Below are 19,112 nucleotides of genomic sequence, written 5' to 3'. Positions count from 1 at the left end.
GGAACGCAACTGTACGAGCCGGGGCCTCGCTCTGCAGAAACAGCACACGCAAATGCAAAGAACATGACAGTTTATTGCCGCGTAAAGTGGCTGATGATTGTGATCCCAACTGAAAAGGGGATTTCCTGGTTTGCGCTGAGATTTAGGGCTGTAAATGTGTCACCTTCCCTCTGCCAGGATGATTTTTATGACAGATGTTTTCAGCTGCAGGGCACCGCTTTTTTTTTCCACCCAGGTTTTTTATCCCCGCTCAGGCTTCAGGACGGCAGCCGCAGTTTTGCAAAGGCAGTGACACGCTGTGTCTGGATAAAGAGCTACATGTGAGGAATTAAAAGCAGCGGAGAAGAAGAGAGGCCTGAATGGAAATGTGTTTCATGTGTTGCCTTCAGAGGGGAGGAGAATAATATGTTTGCTTAATCACGTCTCTCTTAAAATGTGCTGCCAAGTTGCCTGGTAACTAAAGTGGAGCGGAAATAGTTTGACTTAAGAATTATAATTTAACAAAAGCAGCGGGAGAATGTCTCTGAGTATTCATATTCAAGGCCTCCGAAAACGTCCTTGAATGCAGCAACGTGCAGCATTTGACTCATGAATTCTGAGCTCCCTTCATTACTTCTTTTTTGTATTTTCAGATCCATTCGCATTTTAAATCTGATTTTAACCTCATGCTTCAATCTTTGTATGACATGAACAGTCAGGGTTGATTGTTTGAATGTTTAGTGAGGTTTGTTTTGATGAGAACATGTTGAATATCAAAAGTCAAGTCCCCCAAAAAACATGTGAATAAAGTTACATGCCTCTGTGTTTTATTTTCATTGATATAAATTAGTTTTTGTGTGTTTTCAGACACATTTACATGTTGAAATCAGACCTCAGCTTCGTAAAACACTTTGAGAATCACATACAACAAAAACAGGGTATACGTATCTTTTAGATATGTTGGTTATCTGTATTTGAGGTGCAGATTTTGAAGCATTACTTTAATTTCCAGATCCAATTACATGCTAAAATCTGACCTGACTCTTTGTATGACACAAAGAGTCAGGGTTGATGGTTTGAAGGTATAGTGAGGTTTGTTTTTGATGAGAGTATGCTGACTATTAAAACTCGAGTCCCCAAAAAGCATTTGAGAGAAGTTATATGCTACTGTGTTTCGTTTAGGTTGATATATGTCCCGAAAAGTCCCGATCCAGCCAACAGTAAATAAACCTGCACTTTTTAAAGTTCCAATTTAAAGCCGGCTTTGAAGATCCGACAAATCCAGGCTTGAGTTCAAAGCTGGAGTGAGTCTTTCTGTGGGATTTGTAGAGAAGAAGAAAACTGTAGAATATTAGCTGAGTTATCCTTTAACCTTTTGAGACACTTCTTGTAAGACAGGAACACTTAATGTTGATGAATGTGAACGTTTCACGAGGTTTGTATTTGGTTAAATGGCTGTTGAGGATAACCTTGAGATGAACGGTGGCCTGCCGGAGAAAGTGCTCTTGAAGCGTGTCCGCTCTGTTTAAGGACCAAGTCCTGAATGAAAAATAAGCATTTTGATTTATTCAATGTGTGTGTGTGTGTGTGTGTGTGTGTGTGTGTGTGAGCGCTGACCAGGATTTATGCCTGGAGATGATTGTCATCTGCTCCTGGAGAGACCGAGCAGGAGGAAGACAAACTATTGTGCTGATAAAACCACAAACAGTTCATCAAAACCAGCTAAATAAAACCTGAATAATTTGATTAGAGTGTTTGTCGGGAGGCCGCGGTTTGGGGTTAAATTTACCCGCGTGGAGGGGGCCGTCCTTGTGCTGCCAGTCAGCGCTAACAAAGAGCGCCGCATAATAAATGGGACTTTAATTTGTTTTTCCTCGACAAGGTCACTGTGAGTGATGGGTGAAAGGCAGCAACGGGATGTAGTGTTGGGGCGAAGGGGGGGTAGAGATGTGAAGAGGGGGGCGATAAAAGCCTCAATTTACACTAACGTGTTTGTAGTGGCTAAAAACTGCAAAATCTACAAGGTAATTCTGCTCAGAGAAGTCACGTCTGATTTTTTTTGACTGCACATGAATGCATCAAAACAGGAGGAAGGTGGGGAGTGAAGGAAAAGTGAAAGGCAAGAAAGACCTGCTTGTGAGATGCTTTGCTGTCTCCATGGCAACAGACAGATAAGGCTTATGGGTGCTGTAGTGTTAGCAGAAATCTGACACACCAGACTTCAGCTAGAAAAGGCAGGATTTAACAGAAACGTCGTTTCCTGTTAAAGTTTCTTGAAGTTCGAAGCGAGTTCGGGCCACGTGATTAAATTGACATGTTTGTAGGAGATTTATGAGACGAGTATCTTCATACACTGTGTGGCCAAAAGTATGTGGACACCTCTTTTATGCATACTTTTGGTCTGGGTGTGTTTTCCTCATCTGCAGTGAATTGTTTGGTGGTTATGCTCTTGACCTGACAGTCGCTGTGGTCACTTTAATGAGGCTGTGTGTCCACTAAAGTGTTTCTTTTCTCAGCTGATAAATGGCAGCGTTTGTAGCTGTCCTCTGTGATGGTCGGCCTGTGCTGTGTTTGTCCCGCCCCTTCTCCACTGTGATTGTAGGCCAGGGACAGTGACGAGTGCAGTGTTTTACCCAGAAGTTAAACATTTTTCAACTCTCATTTTTAATCAGACAAAAGACACATTATCACAGAAGATAGCAGCAGGATGGCTAACGTTAATTTCTGTGCTGAATATTGTAAGTCTCTCTCTCGCATGCAGCGTTAGGGGACGTACACATGCCGTGTTTTTTGCACCGTCAAATCCATTGTTTTCAATTAGACACCTGGCAGGCACGCTCAAATGCCGGAGAGACGCCATCGTGATGTGCACACATTCCCAAGCACCTTATTTTCAAGGTGTGATGGCTGTGCTTTGAGATAAACTGAGTTCAACTTTTGGAACACAGCAGTGCGCACTACATGTCATGTGACGAGGACCAACCAATCACAGCCGACAGATATCTTTCAGTGATAAATATGGAAGTGCAGGGCTGGCAGAGCTTTACATCTGTCCCACGGACAACAGACGCAACCTTCCACCGGGCTCTTAAAAGCTGGCACAGAGTCGGCACATAGGTCGTATCAAGCGCCTGACCCTGTGTTATCCAGGGGGTTAAAAATGCAGCATGTGTACGGACCCTTAGGGGTCAGACGCAACCTGCCAATGCACTCTTGAAGGCTGGCGTAGGAAAGACACGAGTAGCACCCAGCACCTGACCTTGCATTTTCCAGTCGGTTGAAGGGAAAATTTGGTTTATTTCAACCTGTCTCCTATCGTCCTAAATTTGTTTCAAGTGACTAGTGACATAAAAATAATAGTTAGCATGTTAGCCGTTAGCCTAGATAAGGCCGGGGCGCATAGTAGCGTCAGACCTGTTAAAACGTAAGTGAACGGGCAACCTTCAAGTGCAAAGTTAGTCCACTAAACAAGCTGTTTTTCCACAAAGACCGCCTCATATCGTTAGGATAAATGTCAGAGAACATATAGAAAACGACACGTAAACGTGTTGTCTTACCTTACCGGTGTGCTGCCATGTTTGTTTACCATTTAGCTCTGCTTTCCAAAGTGCGGCCGAAATATCGCGAGAACAAGCAGTGATCTCATAGCGTGCCTGAAATCTCGCGAGAACAAGCAGCAACAGCTGGATACTACTCTAGGTGAAAAATTAAAAAGCTTTGGCGGACACACGACGCCACCAGTTAAAGTGCTCTGTGGTGATTTAGTTTATCAAGAGATACCCATGCAGGTTGGAAGAGTAGGTAGAATTTCGGTCGACCAACATTTCCTTTGCTTGATTACAGCCCTAGAAATGTCTGTGAAGGCTGAGGCGTCACTATGACAATCAAACATCCCGAATAAGTGAGGCAGGTGATGATGCTTTCATGTTTTCAGTGCTCTTAAGGTGTTTTTAAGTCAGAAGCGCTCCAGAGGTCATTTCAGCGGCGCTCACTTCCTGATAAGCACTTTATTGGTGCTCACAGATCCACAGAGATGTTTTCCTCTGTGGCCCTGACACAGTCTGACCTGCGTGAGTCTGATTTAACCCTGCGACCAGACGCTTGTGATGCGTCTCCGCTGCCCTCTGACATACATTGTGTTTACATGTAGCCTGTCAGGGACACCAGCTGCTTTGTTAACACGCGTATGGAAATCTAAAGGCGAGCACAGGAAACTAATGAAAGCAGCAGAACGAGCTTCACATGGCTGAACAACGAGAAGAAGAGTTTTATTTTAAAGGCTGACATTTTAGCTACCTCTGTAAATGTATTCAAATTAATTTCCCATTATTGCCGTGCTTATCGGAGGCTGCAGAGACGTAAACAAAGATGCGGACAAATGCTGAAAAGCAATTAAAAATAAATGGGGTTTGGACAGAAGTGCCCCAGAGAAAGAGATAAAGGCAGGAACAGTATGGAGGCTGTTAGCTGCAGCCCAGTCAGAGCTGCCGCCGCCACCACTGCTGCTGCCTCGCTTTATTTGTTTATTTTGGTCACAACTGTTGTAGCTGCTGTGGACTTTTTGGATGCCGTCCTGGGGCGCCATCACACTAAACGGCTAAATTAACCCAATTATTTGGAGCGAGCTGAAGTGGTGCTGCTGCCTACAGGCACTGTGTTATTTCTGAGGACTGTATATCCATATTGTCTCCCCACAGCTTCTGGCTATGAGTGTGTGTGCTTCTGTGTGTGTGTGTTCGCTCCACATTATTCTACGGTCAGCTGAATCTGCGCCTGGAAAGGAAGAGTGATTACTGTGCGCCTTTGCTTAATGAAAAATAATGACTTGCTTGCCATGGAGTTGTTGTTTTTTTTTTTTTGTATTTGTTAAACTGTGCCGTACCTGAGCTTCATGTCAAAGAGACGCTTCAGAAATGAAAAGAAAAGCCTCGGCACAGTTTGTTCCACCCTTCAGTGGAAGAGGCAACAATAGTTCTTTAAATGAAGGCTCGTTTCCGTAGCAACATGCCAAATATAACAAGGCTTCTGCTGGCGTAAAAATAAAGACACAGGGATGCAGACGTGCAGCGCTGACAGAGGCAGGTCTGCAGGCCTGATCTCTCTCTGATGGTATTCACTCTTTAAAACAGACCAGTGCTAATGCCTGCACATCTACCGTCGCTTTTTATTTATTTTATTCCCCAAAACAAACATGATGCAGGCGTTTTTGTGGTCTTTCTTCTTCTGCCTTTTATCAGCTCAGTAAACACACATCACAGTGGTTTCCACGTTGACCTCTGCTGGGTCTCTCAGTCCATGAGGACGAAGCGGAGCCCAGAGCTCGAGGGCTGCTGTGTGGAAGTTTAATGTTCCCTGAAAGGTGGTTCTCCAGTTATGTAGTATTGCACATCCACAAAGTTTGTCTTTGAGAGACAGAAACAGGGTCAAACGCCAAAAACACTGGAGCCTACATTACCAGTAATGCATCTCGATAGCATCTCTTTGTTATGGAGCGTTCCATAACCAAGCTCTACTAGAAAAGTCAGAATTTCTTGCTTCCTAGTTGGAAAGTTTAGCTGCAGCAGCCCCTAAAGTTAGATTTATGACCATGAAAGTTGAAGGAATCCAAAATGGCTGACATGACTGACCCGTGTGCATCAACAGTGGTGAAAACTGAAGTAATAAACGGTTTATTAGCAGATGGATGTGTCGGGGAGTCATTCATGTCCTCACGTCCAAATAAATGTAAATCGTTGTGACAGGATGAGGGAATGAAGGAAGAGTCACATGTAAAAACATTTAATTTATGTTATGAAATGATTAAAGAGCTACTTGTCCATTTTCAACTAGGCCTGTGTCACTGTGGTATATGCAGTGTGTGCAGATCAATGGTGTTAAGATGCCCCTCATGCTGCCAGTTCTTGAAGCTCTCTGCCTCCCTGCCAGACAAAATCTGCCGGATTTTCGGCTCAAGACATGGGCAGGGAGTTCGAGGCCCTGCTGGCACAAGGGCGCCTTAAAGGGGAAGTTCCGTTTTTTACAACCTGGACCTTATTTCTGGCATTAAATACGGTTGTTTACTCACCCAGATAAGTTTGGTGTCATTTGGAGTCCTTCGGAAGATATTTATATCCGCGAGAGCCGCATACATCCATATAGTGGGAATGATCGGGGCATCGACAATGAGGCTCTAAATAACACATTATCTGCCGCGAAACTCGTTCATTTCACCAATATGTTTTTATGAATCACTAGAGTTGCTTGTCATCATCATCATCTGGGTCATTTATAGTGACCTACCTACATCTGACCTGGATGATGTCATCAGAGGCAGGCAATTCGTAAAGACAATCCTCTTTACCATGGAAACGTTCACCTTTCTGTTTCTCACTTTTTGTCACTGAGCACTATGTAATAATAAATTCACGTTTTGCATAAGAAGTGCCTCTGCTTTTTGTGCAGTGTGCGGGCCGTTCTACACAAGCGATGAGAAGAAACTAAAGAAATGTAAATTCTCATAGTTATTTACTTATCAAGCAAACAAATTCAAGGAGAATAAACAATTTATGCATGTGTGTAGGCTACTTAATCAATTGAAAGTTGCCCGTTCGGTCCTGCAGGCTTTGGCTGGGTCTTCCAGTTTAATTTTGGGACACGAAAAAAAGTCTCTACAACAGCCCGGTTGATCATAGAAGTGAAATCCTCTGTAGTTGTGAGACAGTCATTTCTGGAGACATCCAGACGTGTATCTCCTGGCCTCAAATCCCACTCGGAGCAACAAAGGCATTCCTCCTCTGTTGGCATAGTGGAACATTGTCCACAAGAACACCACTAGTTAGCATCTATTCTCGGACGTGCAGCGGTTTGTTGTTCTCTGGCCAGCTGTTCCTCTCTCTGCCTCCTCATCCTCCTTTCAAAGAGCTCCTCATCCGTATACTCTGGCTCAAAACGGTAAGGACGTCCATCATATTCAAAGTCGTCGTCCACAGCCTCAAAATCTGACAAATATTCAGCCATGTTTCTAAAAACCTAACAGTAGCAAATTCCAGCTGTAAACAGAGCCGTGCTGTGGGTGTGCGGCGCGCGCACCTGGATGACATCATCCAGGTCAGAGGTTAGCAGGTCAGTATAAATGACCCGGATGATGATGACGAGCAACTCTAGCGATTCATAAAAACATACTGGTGAAATGAATGAGTTTCGCGGCAGATAATGTGTTATTTAGAGCCTCATTGTCGGTGCCCCGATCATTCCCACTATATGGATGTACGCGGCTCTCGCAGATCTAAAGAGTGAGTAAACAACCGTATTTAATGCCAGAAATAAGGTCCAGGTTGTAAAAAACGGACAGTAAGCTAACACAGGTAACATCGGAGCTTCTCGATTCTACGACCCTTAATAATTTTGCGCTGCGGCCCGTTCACGAGCGCCGACATCAACGCTGTTGAGCTTTACACATCAGTGAGAAAAAGCGTATATGAAAAGATTGATCTCAGATTTTATGAATTGATATCAGGTCACTGAAATGAAGATCGATTTCAACTGGATGAATCGATTGTTTTAACCCAGCTCTAGTAACGAGTTGACATTTTTCTCTGATGTCAATCAACTGTCCATCTGCACACACTCACCAAACCGTGGTGACACAGACCTGGTTGAAAATTGGCAAAGTCTGCCTTTAAGCAGTATTTGAATTGCGTAATAGTCCTCAACGTTTACTGGGATGTGGTTTCAGTTTTCTAGCATAAAGAGAGATTCTATCAGACATCATTCCCCTATTAACTCATTCACTTATAATTCAGGCTCTTAAAAAGTTGCAGGCACTCTTTTGTCTCACTCGTCCTGACCAGATAAACATATAAACATACTTTTTTTTTGAGAAGATAACATAACGGCTACATTTCCCCTGGTTAAAGAGAAAACGTGAAGAAAAGTGTAATAACTCTTTTAGAGTTTTTAGCAGGTAATTAGTTAGTAAATATAACATAACATGCACAGATTAAGTGGTAATATAAAGAATAAACAGTTAAGGGTAGATATGAACATGTTAAGATATACAAACAGTACAAACGTGCAGCAGTTGCAATGGACAGTACAGGTGAGATACATACGATATAGACAGTAGGATAAATACAGTATATTTCTGAACACATAACATGTTTATAGTTATTTGGACTTTAAAAAAGATCTGAAACTTTCCTGAAAGCACAAAGCAACATAAGAGATTTATTAGACTGTGAAGGAAAATATAAAATGATGAGTTATGAGGCTGGAGTTTGACACTGAAATGTAATTTATGGCCGCTCACTGATATCAGAGTGAGTATAACGGTTCCTCTCTGTAGCTGAGATGACAAAGTCCTGGTCAGCGCTGATGCACAGTTCATCCTGTCAGTGCCGTAATGGATTCTGTGTCCGACTTCCCTCTCACATGTGCAGCAGCAGAGTCAAAAGACAATTTCATTTACCTGCGTCTAATGAAAAGGCAATTTGTTGCGTGATAGCATGGAGATGGAGTGAGGACGCTGACAGCCAGACAGCCTGTAGGTTTCACAGCTGAAATGAATGACAGTGTGTGTGTCGCCTGCAGCTCCCAGAGGCCACACCACGTCTGCAGCTGCACAAACTCAATCATTTTCTCCACAGTGACCTGTTAGAGACCGGCTATCAACTGTCTCTCTCAATATTAGCCTCGAAAGCTCGGGTTGTGATGCACGACGGTGACGCCAGTCCCATCAGAGAAAGTGTTAGTTTAAATGGAAACAAGAAAGATGTTTTAAAACTTAACAGTGTTTTCGTTCCCTTTCATAAGCGGTTACTGAGGTGTTCTGGATTTAAATGTAAGCTGCGTGGCCTCTTCCTCGCATTAAATATGTAATAAGATGTTTGTTCAGGCACTTTAGTTCAGGCTTGTCATTTTCTGAAGAGCTGCCATGTAAAGTAAAAGGCAATAAAAGCTTGTTTGCCCAGTAAGGTGCAGGAGAAGTTCAAGGTTCTAAAGCACTGAGAGTTTTAATACAAGCAGCAATAATTCAAACTCTAAAAGCCAGGGCAGTTCTTTGCATCGTCTTTGTTGAGACTCAGCTGCTGCATTCACAATGAGATGGATTTCAATTTTGGGGACTTGAGATAAGACCGGCTGGAAATAAAGGCATGGACAGGTTTCCTTTTGTCATCGATGGACACAAATCATAAAGTTATTGCCATTTTTTAAGATGGTAGTGTGCAGACTTTGTTGTTTGTCCAAGACACACCAAGATGACATCAAAGAGCTAGTGGCTGTAAGTATGACTGTAGCGTCACCTCGAGTCGCCTGTCTCAACCAAAAAGTTGCACTTGAAAACATCACAAAGACGACAGCCTTTGGTCAACTAGCAGGTTTGTTCTGCACCTGTGTGAGAGGAGATGACGCTGCGTAACAGCCGGCGGCATGACTGTGTCATTCAAAAAGAAAAACTCGAAGACCAACAGGACTGGTTCAAGATGGTAGTTAGCCAGTTAGCACATTAGAGACTCAACCCCAAGTTGAAAGAACAAATTATATTTACTGAGCGCTAATGAACAATTACGCAAACAATTATGAACCCTTCATGCTGAAGAGCTCAATGACAAAAAAAACAACCTAATATAACAAGTGTGTTTCAATCTAAAGCCCCATTTGTTTACTTTCATATCTTCCATTTCTGTTTTTGTGCACTGAGTAAGACTACAATGGTTCTGACGCCTATTCAGCGTCTGCTGATTCGGTTGAAAAACAGCTGATAAGGGCTAACTAGTGCCAACGGTGTGGGACAAACCACCAAAACGAGGATGACAGATATTTGCTAATGGCCAGACACTGACTGACGATCTGCCGTTGGCTTGGTGTGTCAGGGACTTTAAGGTTTGGTTAAATACTCCAAATGTTTGACTTGGTCCAGAAATGAGGCGCATAGTGCCGGAAACCAGTCTTCCCTAAATAATTGTTAGAGTGCTTTCACACCTGCCCTGTTTGGTTCAGTTTAATAGAACTCAAGTTCATTTTCCCCCTCAGTGTGGTTCGTCTGGGCAGGTGTGAACACAGCAATCACACTCAGGTGCGCACCAAAACAACCGCACTGAGACCTTCTTGAAGAGGTGATCTAGATCCAGTTATAAACGAACTCTGGTGCAGTTCATTTGTGGTGAGAACGTGTCCCGACCTGGATCTGAACCAACTGCACATTACACATTGGTTGGGTCAAACATGAGCATGTTACTGTCGTATAAGAATCCACTTGGTTTTGTTTTTCAAAAACAAAGTTGAGATGCGCACCAACCTTTTCACATATTTACCTACTGAGTAATTCAGATTTCTTTGTGTTTATCTAAACACATTTGCTATTATAATCTAAAGGCTGTTTTCTCCTGGTGACACAGAACGGTAAATGTAGGTGTTGTCTGCATAATTATACTTGTTGATTTTATTGTTTTGTATAAGTCGGCCTAAGTGAAGCATGTAAATGTTGAATAAAAGAGGCCCAAGAATTGAGCCTTGTGGAGTTCCATACCCATCCATTTATAAAGGCTTTAAATAATTTGTTATTGCTTTACAGATCGAACAATAACCTTCCACTAGGCTACTGTATCATCCTACAGGGACCTCAAAATTACTATTGTTGTCCTATAACTCATCTGTAGAGTATGAGCAAGTTATTTTTTTACTATAATAAATAAATAAATAAAACTTTAGTATAAATGCATGTACGCTCTATAAATGGAATTTTATGATAAAGAATCCTACTTTGTCAAAAATCAACACGGCTGGAAAGAAATGTTCTTTCCCTAAACCCTGACAGAACAGCTGGTAAACGGAGCTTCCAGGAGCTTCTTTTAATTAACATGTAGAAACAGTATCCACGGGCGTCCTAAATGATGCTCCAACAGTCATTTTCACTGTAACTAAGTGGCTGTTTCTCCTGCTGGAGCTGTGAATATGTGAGAGCCACACCTCTAATTGAACACTGGCATGTTGGAGCATGTTTCAGCCTCACGCTGCCATCAGCTGCCGTCACACCAGGGACCAGGGCCTCCTTCTTCCCCTCTTCCTCTGGGCCTCTACCTCAGCCCTGCCGTCTCCTCACACCTCCTCCTGCTCCTGCCTCACCTCTGACTCCCTGTGATTGGCTTCTCCAACACACCAGCCAACAAATTCAGAACATAAAGAAACATAAAACTGTAAACCACCTGGCAACAGCATTCGTCATCTCATGCCAAAACAATAAACATTTTTTAGAACCAAAATATGTCACTGTGTCTTTTCCCAACACTTCCCTTTAGATCTCAACAACTGCTGGCCAGACTTGTATAAAAACGGTCTCAGATATTTAAGGTCACCAGAGGGTGAAACACAACCATTATAGTGACCTCTTAACCTTTCCTCTAGCGCTAACATTAGGAGAAAATTTCTACATACTACACAAGAAAAAAACACTATGTTTAAAGGTCAGATTGCAATGAATTTCACTGAGCACATTATTTTGCCCAGAGGATGAACCCTCTCCATTATGGAGACTAAATGAACTGTCCTTTGATGCTGTCAACACGCCGAAACCACCACAACATCTTTGTCTATGACTGGATATTTCAGAAACTAAACGCTCAGTTTTGAAAGTTCATGAAATTGGCTTGGGATATTCATGGTCCTCAGAGGACGATTCCTAAAAATGTTACAGACCTCCTGAAAACGTCCACTTAACCAAAAATTGCTATCTTTATGACAGCATCTTTAAATACAATTTTTTTGGGAATCCATAAAATCGGCTGTGAATATTTTAGGTCCCCAGAGGATGAAACTTTCTAACTTTTTCTGTAGCGCTAATATTGGAAGAACATTTCTTCATACTTACTACATAAGAAGAAAGCAAACAAACAAACTATGTTTAAAGGTCAGAATGCAATGAAATTTCACTGAGCACATTAATTGTCCCCAGGGGATGAACCCTCTCCATTTTGGAGACTGTATGAACTGCTCTGTGATGCTGTCCTAAGGCCTCAGGACAACATTTTTGTCTGTGACTGGATATTTCAGAAACTAATCGCTCAGTTTTCATGACATTGGTGTTGGATATTCGTGGTCCTCAGAGGAAAATTACTTGAAATGTTGCAGACCCCCTGACCTCTCCTCCACTGCCTCCACCAGGTCAACACCTTTGCTTGATCAACATTTTGGCCTATGATGAGACATTACGAACAAACTGATGGCTGCACTTCCATGAAATCTACTGTGGATACTCATGATCCCCAGAGGATGGCTCTTAATGACTTAGTCTTGCACAACAATTAGCCCAAAATTTCAGCTTTTCTGCTACTCTTTCAGACTAAAAACATAAAAACAGAAAGGTCAGAGTGCCATCAATTTGACATTCATGGTTCCCCAGAGGATGAGCCATGTCAGTTTTGGACACTTGTAACTGTCCTATGCACTCAAGATTTCACAAATCCCTCAAAAGCTAATAGTTGTTAAATTTCAATATATTCAAGCTCATGAGGGGATAAACCTCATCAGTCTTCACATTTTAAACATGTCCATCAAGGTGACCTAACTTTCTGTGTCACAGTTTTGGAATGTTTTTATTTCTGTATTGTGTCTTGTAGGATTTTATCTGAATTTTCTACAACCCTTGACAGCGACCTTCAAACATAATTGCCCTGAAAAGTTACTCTCCACTTTTGGCAGCTGCCTCCTGTTGATTAAACCACCAAAGACAAATTTTCCAGACATTTGGCGGGTGTTAAATTTAGGATCTGGACAGAAGAGTTGTTGGGAGGAAGGCGACGGAGGCAGCTGGGCAGGTGGCCGCCGTTTCCCACGAGGCTCCACGGTTGCAGCTTTGAGAGATGAAGCCCGTCAGAGTTAGCCAAACAGCGCTAATGCTCTCCCCAGAAAGCCTCCCCATCCAAATGCTAACAAGAAAGCAAAAGCCGGCTGTGTTTGTGTGCATTTTGAACAGATGCTCTGGCTGTAAATACGGGGGGGAAATGCCATTTGTTTTCATTTTGTTGCATTCAGGGGAAGGGGGAGGATTATGTTGTGGGAGAAAACAGTCGTTCAGTCAGTCCTTTTCTCTGAGTGAGCTGATTTTTATCTTGTTCCCTGCAAAACAAATATTTGTGTTTTAGGAATGAAGGACAAACATACACAGTGTGCCTGCTTTTATTACAGAAATTGTGCATAAAATTACCCCTCGGTTTTTGTGATCTCCGTCCTCTGAAGCTTAAACTGACGCCTGGCTGATCGACAAAAGTGGCAGCAAGAACCAATCACCTTGCCCTCATGTCTTCTCGTCCAATCAACAGCTCCTTGTGTCTTCTTTTATAACTGTTTTATGCACTTTGTAGATGTAAAGTTTTCAATAATTACATCAAGCTGCTCATTGAAATCTAACAAATGAGTCTGTATAATACTGGACGAAATGCATGCAGTTAAATATTCTGTGTGGAGGCCAAAAGATGTGCAACACATTGGCTGAAGTGCAAGCTTGGAACCCATCGGCTATTGTCTGATAAAGATTTAGCAATAAATAAAGAGGGCTTTTGTTTTGAAACAGAGACAGGAAATGTTGAGTTGAAAAGAAATATTTATATTTTTCATGCCTGTGACAGATGCAGACAATGTAACTGTCGTAAAAGCTGGTATAATGTCAATGTGATTATCAAAGGATCATTTTCATTGTCTGTTTTTGCTGAAAAACGTGCGAGTCGTGGAAAAAATAGGCCAGACTCTGAATCTTTTCATGTGTGTCTGAGTAGCGCCGCTCATGTCAGCAGTGTGGCTGCTCTAACCTGTTAAACCCCAAGAGGTTCTGCAGTGCACATATGCTGCTTACACAGGCAGTGTGGCCCGGGTGTAAATCATCTTCAGACTGAACGCTGATGGATTTCGATATTGAGTAGTAGTTGGTTTGTGTATTGGTAGTTTGAGTTGCAGGTGTAACTCTTCATCTTAGAAACTTTTCCCCACAAATCAATATGGTATGTTTGCATATATTTACTTTATATAAACTTTACATAATTAATCTAAATCGTCATTGACATTTAAAGGTGCTCTGCAGAGTTTTCACTAAACAGACTCAGTGTTTGTTTCCAAAGACACATTGTATGACTGCTTAAGGTCAACAAATGTGTTATGGAATTTGTATCCTACCTGAAAAACACAAGTATTGTCTATATTCCTTTGAATATTTTGGAACTTGGTTTGTTTACATTCTTACCTACTAGGGGTGAGTTCGTGTACAAAAATCTCTAAACGTTGGGTCATTTTTTTCGTGTAAACGTGTACACGGGTTTCACTGCTGGGTGGTGCTATTGCATTATACCAGTAAAGCCCTAGTTATCCGAATACCAACTGAACGGGCCATTTAACCAAAGGTTACAGACTGCCACTCCGAAATTTTGCCATTCTGACGGTCCACCATCCCGAATTCTGGTCCCTGAGTCCTGACAGTGAGCTATGGCGAGCCTGTAGAAGCCGTATTTCCCATGCATGTCAGCGATTTTCACCAGGGACGCATGCGAGTAATTCAGCGAACTCCTCTGGTAATTTTATTAAAAGGCATGGCATATAGGTCCACAGTAACGTTTTATTATTATTATTATTATTATTATTGGGTCTTATAAGAGTGGGCTACAATGAGTACCGGGCCATCAAATCACAGCATCCGCGGTGAGAGGACATGGAATTGTGTGCGCTTTTACGCACGGGTCTGCGCGATCACGGATATTTGATGTGGGAAAGATGTAGCCAGATGTATTACCTGTTTTTAAGCACCACCGGGATACGTGGCTCATCCGTCTGTCCGTCTGTAGCACGAGTCATGTGTGGCACTTCACCACCGACCCGTGCGTAAAAGCGCAGACAATTCCGTGTCCTCTCACTGCGGATGCTGTGATTTGATGGCCCGGTACTCATTGTAACCCACTGGCGAACGACCCTCTTAACGAACACACCGTTTTAATAGAACGGAGCACATAGGCTACTGACCTGTTGCCAAACCCGGCCTCACACCATTTCATGTCATAGTCACAGTCTTATCACAGTTAGTCAACAATTAGTATCACCCCCCTCCCCCCTTAAAAAAAAAAAAAAGTTTTTCATGTACTAATTTTTCATAACCATTTATGATCTCAAACATGTGTAAACGTGTACACGGACTCACCTCTATTACCTACTAGCTGGAAGTCTCCGTTTTCTTTGCCTTTTGTTGGTGCATCACTGTGTTTCTTGGCACCAATTGTTGATTTTAACATCGGTGATGTCACAGTATTTAGAAATCCCGAGTGCTGTCAAAAATGCAGACGCTCCCTTTTTTTTAAGAAGGAGAGGCTGTATTGAGGATGTTCTGTATGTAGTGCACATCATGCGCCACATGCAAATACCATCACATACTGAATACCCTGGTGAAAATTCAGGAAGATATGAGGGTATGGAAAAATAGATACCTCCCCAAGCCTAGTCGATTGCGTAAAATGTTTGTCCATCACATCACTTGCATCCAAACTCCATCAGCAAACAGTGTTTTTATTGGACGACTGCAAATTCTGGGATTACTTCTTACTGTCAACGTTCTTTAACACCCAACGCCAACATTTTAGATTTTTATTTCTGGCTACATCTGTGTTTGGTGATTAGAGTCTGATTAAAGTCAGAGATAGTAGCTGAAAACTGGTTGAATCTAATTTATAGGAAACTCAGAGATACAAACAAAATGTTCCTCCTGAGTCCCCCTAGTTGTTAAAAACACTTTAGGTCATGTGCTTTAAAACAAGAACCAGTGGAAATCAAGTGTTAAACACCTGCCAGGATGACAAATTGTAAAGCTCTATTGCTCACAGTACCCTGAAGCACAGCACTGAACATTTCCTCCCCCTGCCCCTCTGCACTGTTCATGCTGTCGTAGTAGAGGTCATCTCCAGTTATTACTCCTCCTCTGCTGATGACTGAGAAGCAGAAAATCCTCTGCAGCAGCAGCAGCAGCAGCAGCAGCGACTGAACTCAGTGAAACAGCCTGCAGGAGCAGACAGAGGGAGCAGTGAGAGTGAATGAGTCGACATAGTAAAACGTCAAACACAGTGTAGACGTTGTAAAATGGTTCGGGCTTTGCGGTGCAGTAATCTCTCTCTCTGTGACGCAACCCCGCTCCACTCCCGAGTGCTACTGATTTGGAAACTATCAGCACTCTGCTTATAAATTTCCCCAGTGTGAAAAGTAATGCATACAGAATGAATCCTCCTCTATTTATCTATCTGACTATCCACACATACACACACACACACACTCAGTGCACTCGGTCTATCCGAACCACCTGCCCTGCTGCAGGGAAATAAAAAACTAAAGATCCTCAGCTTCAGTTTTTCCGCTCCCCAGACGTCTCGACACGTTTCCATTAGATTACAGATGACAAATAGACGCAGATCTCGGTCTGCCGGCAGGGAGCTGTCCAGCTGTGATGGCACGACAGTGTTTGAGCCTCCAGAGGGTTCACTGGTGTTTGTTAGTGTTTGTTAAAGTGCAGGTAGGGGGATGAGGAAGAGGAGGAGGAGGAGGATTCACTGCAGCATGAAGTGGATCAGACTGGAAAAGTTTGCAGTTTTCAGATGAAAATCAGCTGACAAAAACCAAGATGGGCGTCAATGAAGAACCATTAACAGCCACTTAAATCTGAATGAACAGATATTTGATCGCACTGGTTTATAAAAATATTTTGAAATGTATTTTGCAGCTGAAATTTTAGTCTGTAAAAGTCCAACAGTGTATTTCTGATGTTTGAGTTTCAGCCTGAACAGTCGAGCTGTTAATATTTACAGTTTTTCTTTCTCTGTTTTTCAGAATCAGACGTTGTGCAAAGGCCTCAATGAACTTCAAAATGGACAGGTAAGGACATGAACACTGGTTTTATTTACACCACACTGCACCGTGATTAATCGGCCATTGGATTTTTCTGCTCCAAACTATCGTTATTATGTGGGCCAATAAAAATCCAGCTCTAGTTTTAGTAGTAGTACACGTATCAGTAGTAACAGTATAGAAGTATTCTGAGCATCATGTAGTTAAAGTATAAGTGTTTCCCTCTGAGATGGAGCAAAAGTATTAAGTTACATAAAGTGGAAATACTCCTGTAAAGTACCTAAAATTTTACCTACATGCAGTACTTAAAGGAAATGACCACTTTAGAGTGAAAACACAGACAGTACTTACTGACCCTCATGCCGACAAGAAGTCCAATGTGGTTTTTTAATCCACAAAACTCATTCAGGGTATCGGAGGATAACAGCTAGCCGGATTTTTAGCATTTAGTGCATGGAACCCACGTCCAAAATCATTTTGAAAATGTAATAAGACTCCGCTAATGCATTTCAAAAACGTCAGAACGGCTCGTCCGTCGTAATCCAAGAGCCCTGAAGCCGCGGCATGCAAAATTGACTTGGAAAGGTCAGTTAGCCTGGTCTTTTCACGTCAATTTTGCATGCCGCAGCTTCAGGGCACTTGGATTACGACCGTTCTGACATTTTTGAAATGCATTAGCGGAGTTTTATTACATTTTCAAAATGATTTTGGACGTGGGTTCCATGCACTTCAAGTGTATGGAAAAATCCAGCTAGCTGTTATCCTCCGATACCCCGAACAAGCTTTGTGGATTAAAAAAACTACACTGGACTTATTGTCGGCATGAGGGTCAGTAAGTACTGTCTGTATTTTCACTCTAAAGTGGTCATTTCCTTTAAGTGCATATACTTAGGACGCATTCACACATGCGCTATTTGGTCCGCTTTAAATGAGCCCTGGTCTGCTTCCATGGATAGTTCGGTTTGTTTGGAGAGGTGTGAACGCTCATTCAAGCTCTGGTGCGGACCAAATGAGCGAACCCTGGTCTGCTTGAAAACTGGGGGGCTCGGTTCACTTGCAAGTGAACCCTGGTGCGGTTTGCTTACAGTGGGAAATGCAAACAGACCATCCAGTGAACCAAAGAGAGGAAGTGATGTAGAGCGCAGTGCATTTTGGTGTTGCTGCTGTAACTGCATGATGTTGTCCAGGCGGTTTGGTCCGCTTTAAAAAGTGCAGTGTGAAAGTGAACCAAACCAAATGAAGGTGTGAATTTTTGGGGCATTCCCCACTCAATCGAACCGAGTCCCCTGGACTATCCTGAGTTACTTTCAGATGCTGTTCAACTTCCTTAAATACATTCAGGAAACTATAGCAACAAATTTTGTTTCTGTTTTATTTATAATCTTATATGATATATTTAATACCATCATCCACAGGCTGAAAGTGTCCTCAGCTCTACAAATGATGCCAAACTTTCTGTAAAGTTTGACACTTTAAATGTGGCCGCTTGTTGTAGATCAAAGAGAAGAGAGACTGATCGTCCTCTAACACACCCTCCTCCTCTTCCTCCTCTTCCTCCTCCACTGATTGTAGAACAGTGAACGGGGCAGTTTCCTTTGTGTCGGCCTGCATGCGCCCACAGTTCATCTCTGTCCTTTTCCCAAAGTGACAGTAAGCATTTGTGACTGCAGGAAAATGCTGAAGAATGTAAATGGCTTTCTTTGGCTGCTCTCAGAGAGCAGAGACAAAAGGGAGGAGAGTAAAAGAAAAAAAAAAAGATTCATTACACGTCAGTTTAATTTCAGAGCTGCGATTCATTACGGAGTGGAAGTCGATTTCTCCTCCTTGCTTTGTGGCGGCGTTGCTTTCTGCAGGCGCTCACATATATTTCCCCTCACAGAGCCGAGCGTGCACAAGAGCTCTGGAAAAGAAAAAAAAAAAACCTAATTAAAATGAACTTTGCGCTCTGTGATGGGTGGATAATTGTTGCAAGGCATCGGCGTGTGTAATTGAGGCTGAATTTGTTTTACAGGTTTACCTTGTAAATGGGTAGATTTGCATTTTTACCCTCTCAGCTGCTTGTGGCAGGACTCCTGTCAGTTTGAACACCGTCCAATCGCTTTCAGCGCGCCATGACAGTCATGTGAAGTGTTTTATCAGGTTCTTCCTGTTGCTGTTAACCAGAGGAGGTAATTAAAACCGCTTCTTCAGACTAACAACCGTCGTTTCGTGAAAAGTTATGAGTGATTTTTGCAGAAGAAAAACACAGAAATCCCTGGTGGTGTCGACGTGGAAACAAACTGCCGGCGGCC

General features: G+C 42.6%; 1 protein-coding gene across 5 annotated transcripts in view; it reads left to right on the top strand.

The window, feature by feature from the left end:
- Window positions 1-19,112, top strand: part of phf21b (PHD finger protein 21B) — a 141,070-nt gene that overhangs the window by 53,347 nt on the left and 68,611 nt on the right. For all 5 annotated transcript variants that reach the window (XM_033614948.2, XM_033614947.2, XM_033614946.2 and 2 more), the window contains one exon: window positions 16,804-16,848. In XM_033614948.2, coding sequence (XP_033470839.2) covers window positions 16,804-16,848 — 45 coding nt within the window. The remainder of the gene's footprint in view (window positions 1-16,803; window positions 16,849-19,112) is intronic.

This window comes from Epinephelus lanceolatus, chromosome 23, assembly GCF_041903045.1.
Source record: "Epinephelus lanceolatus isolate andai-2023 chromosome 23, ASM4190304v1, whole genome shotgun sequence".
NCBI classification, from domain to species: domain Eukaryota; kingdom Metazoa; phylum Chordata; class Actinopteri; order Perciformes; family Serranidae; genus Epinephelus; species Epinephelus lanceolatus.
This window is presented reverse-complemented; position numbering and strand designations above follow the sequence as displayed.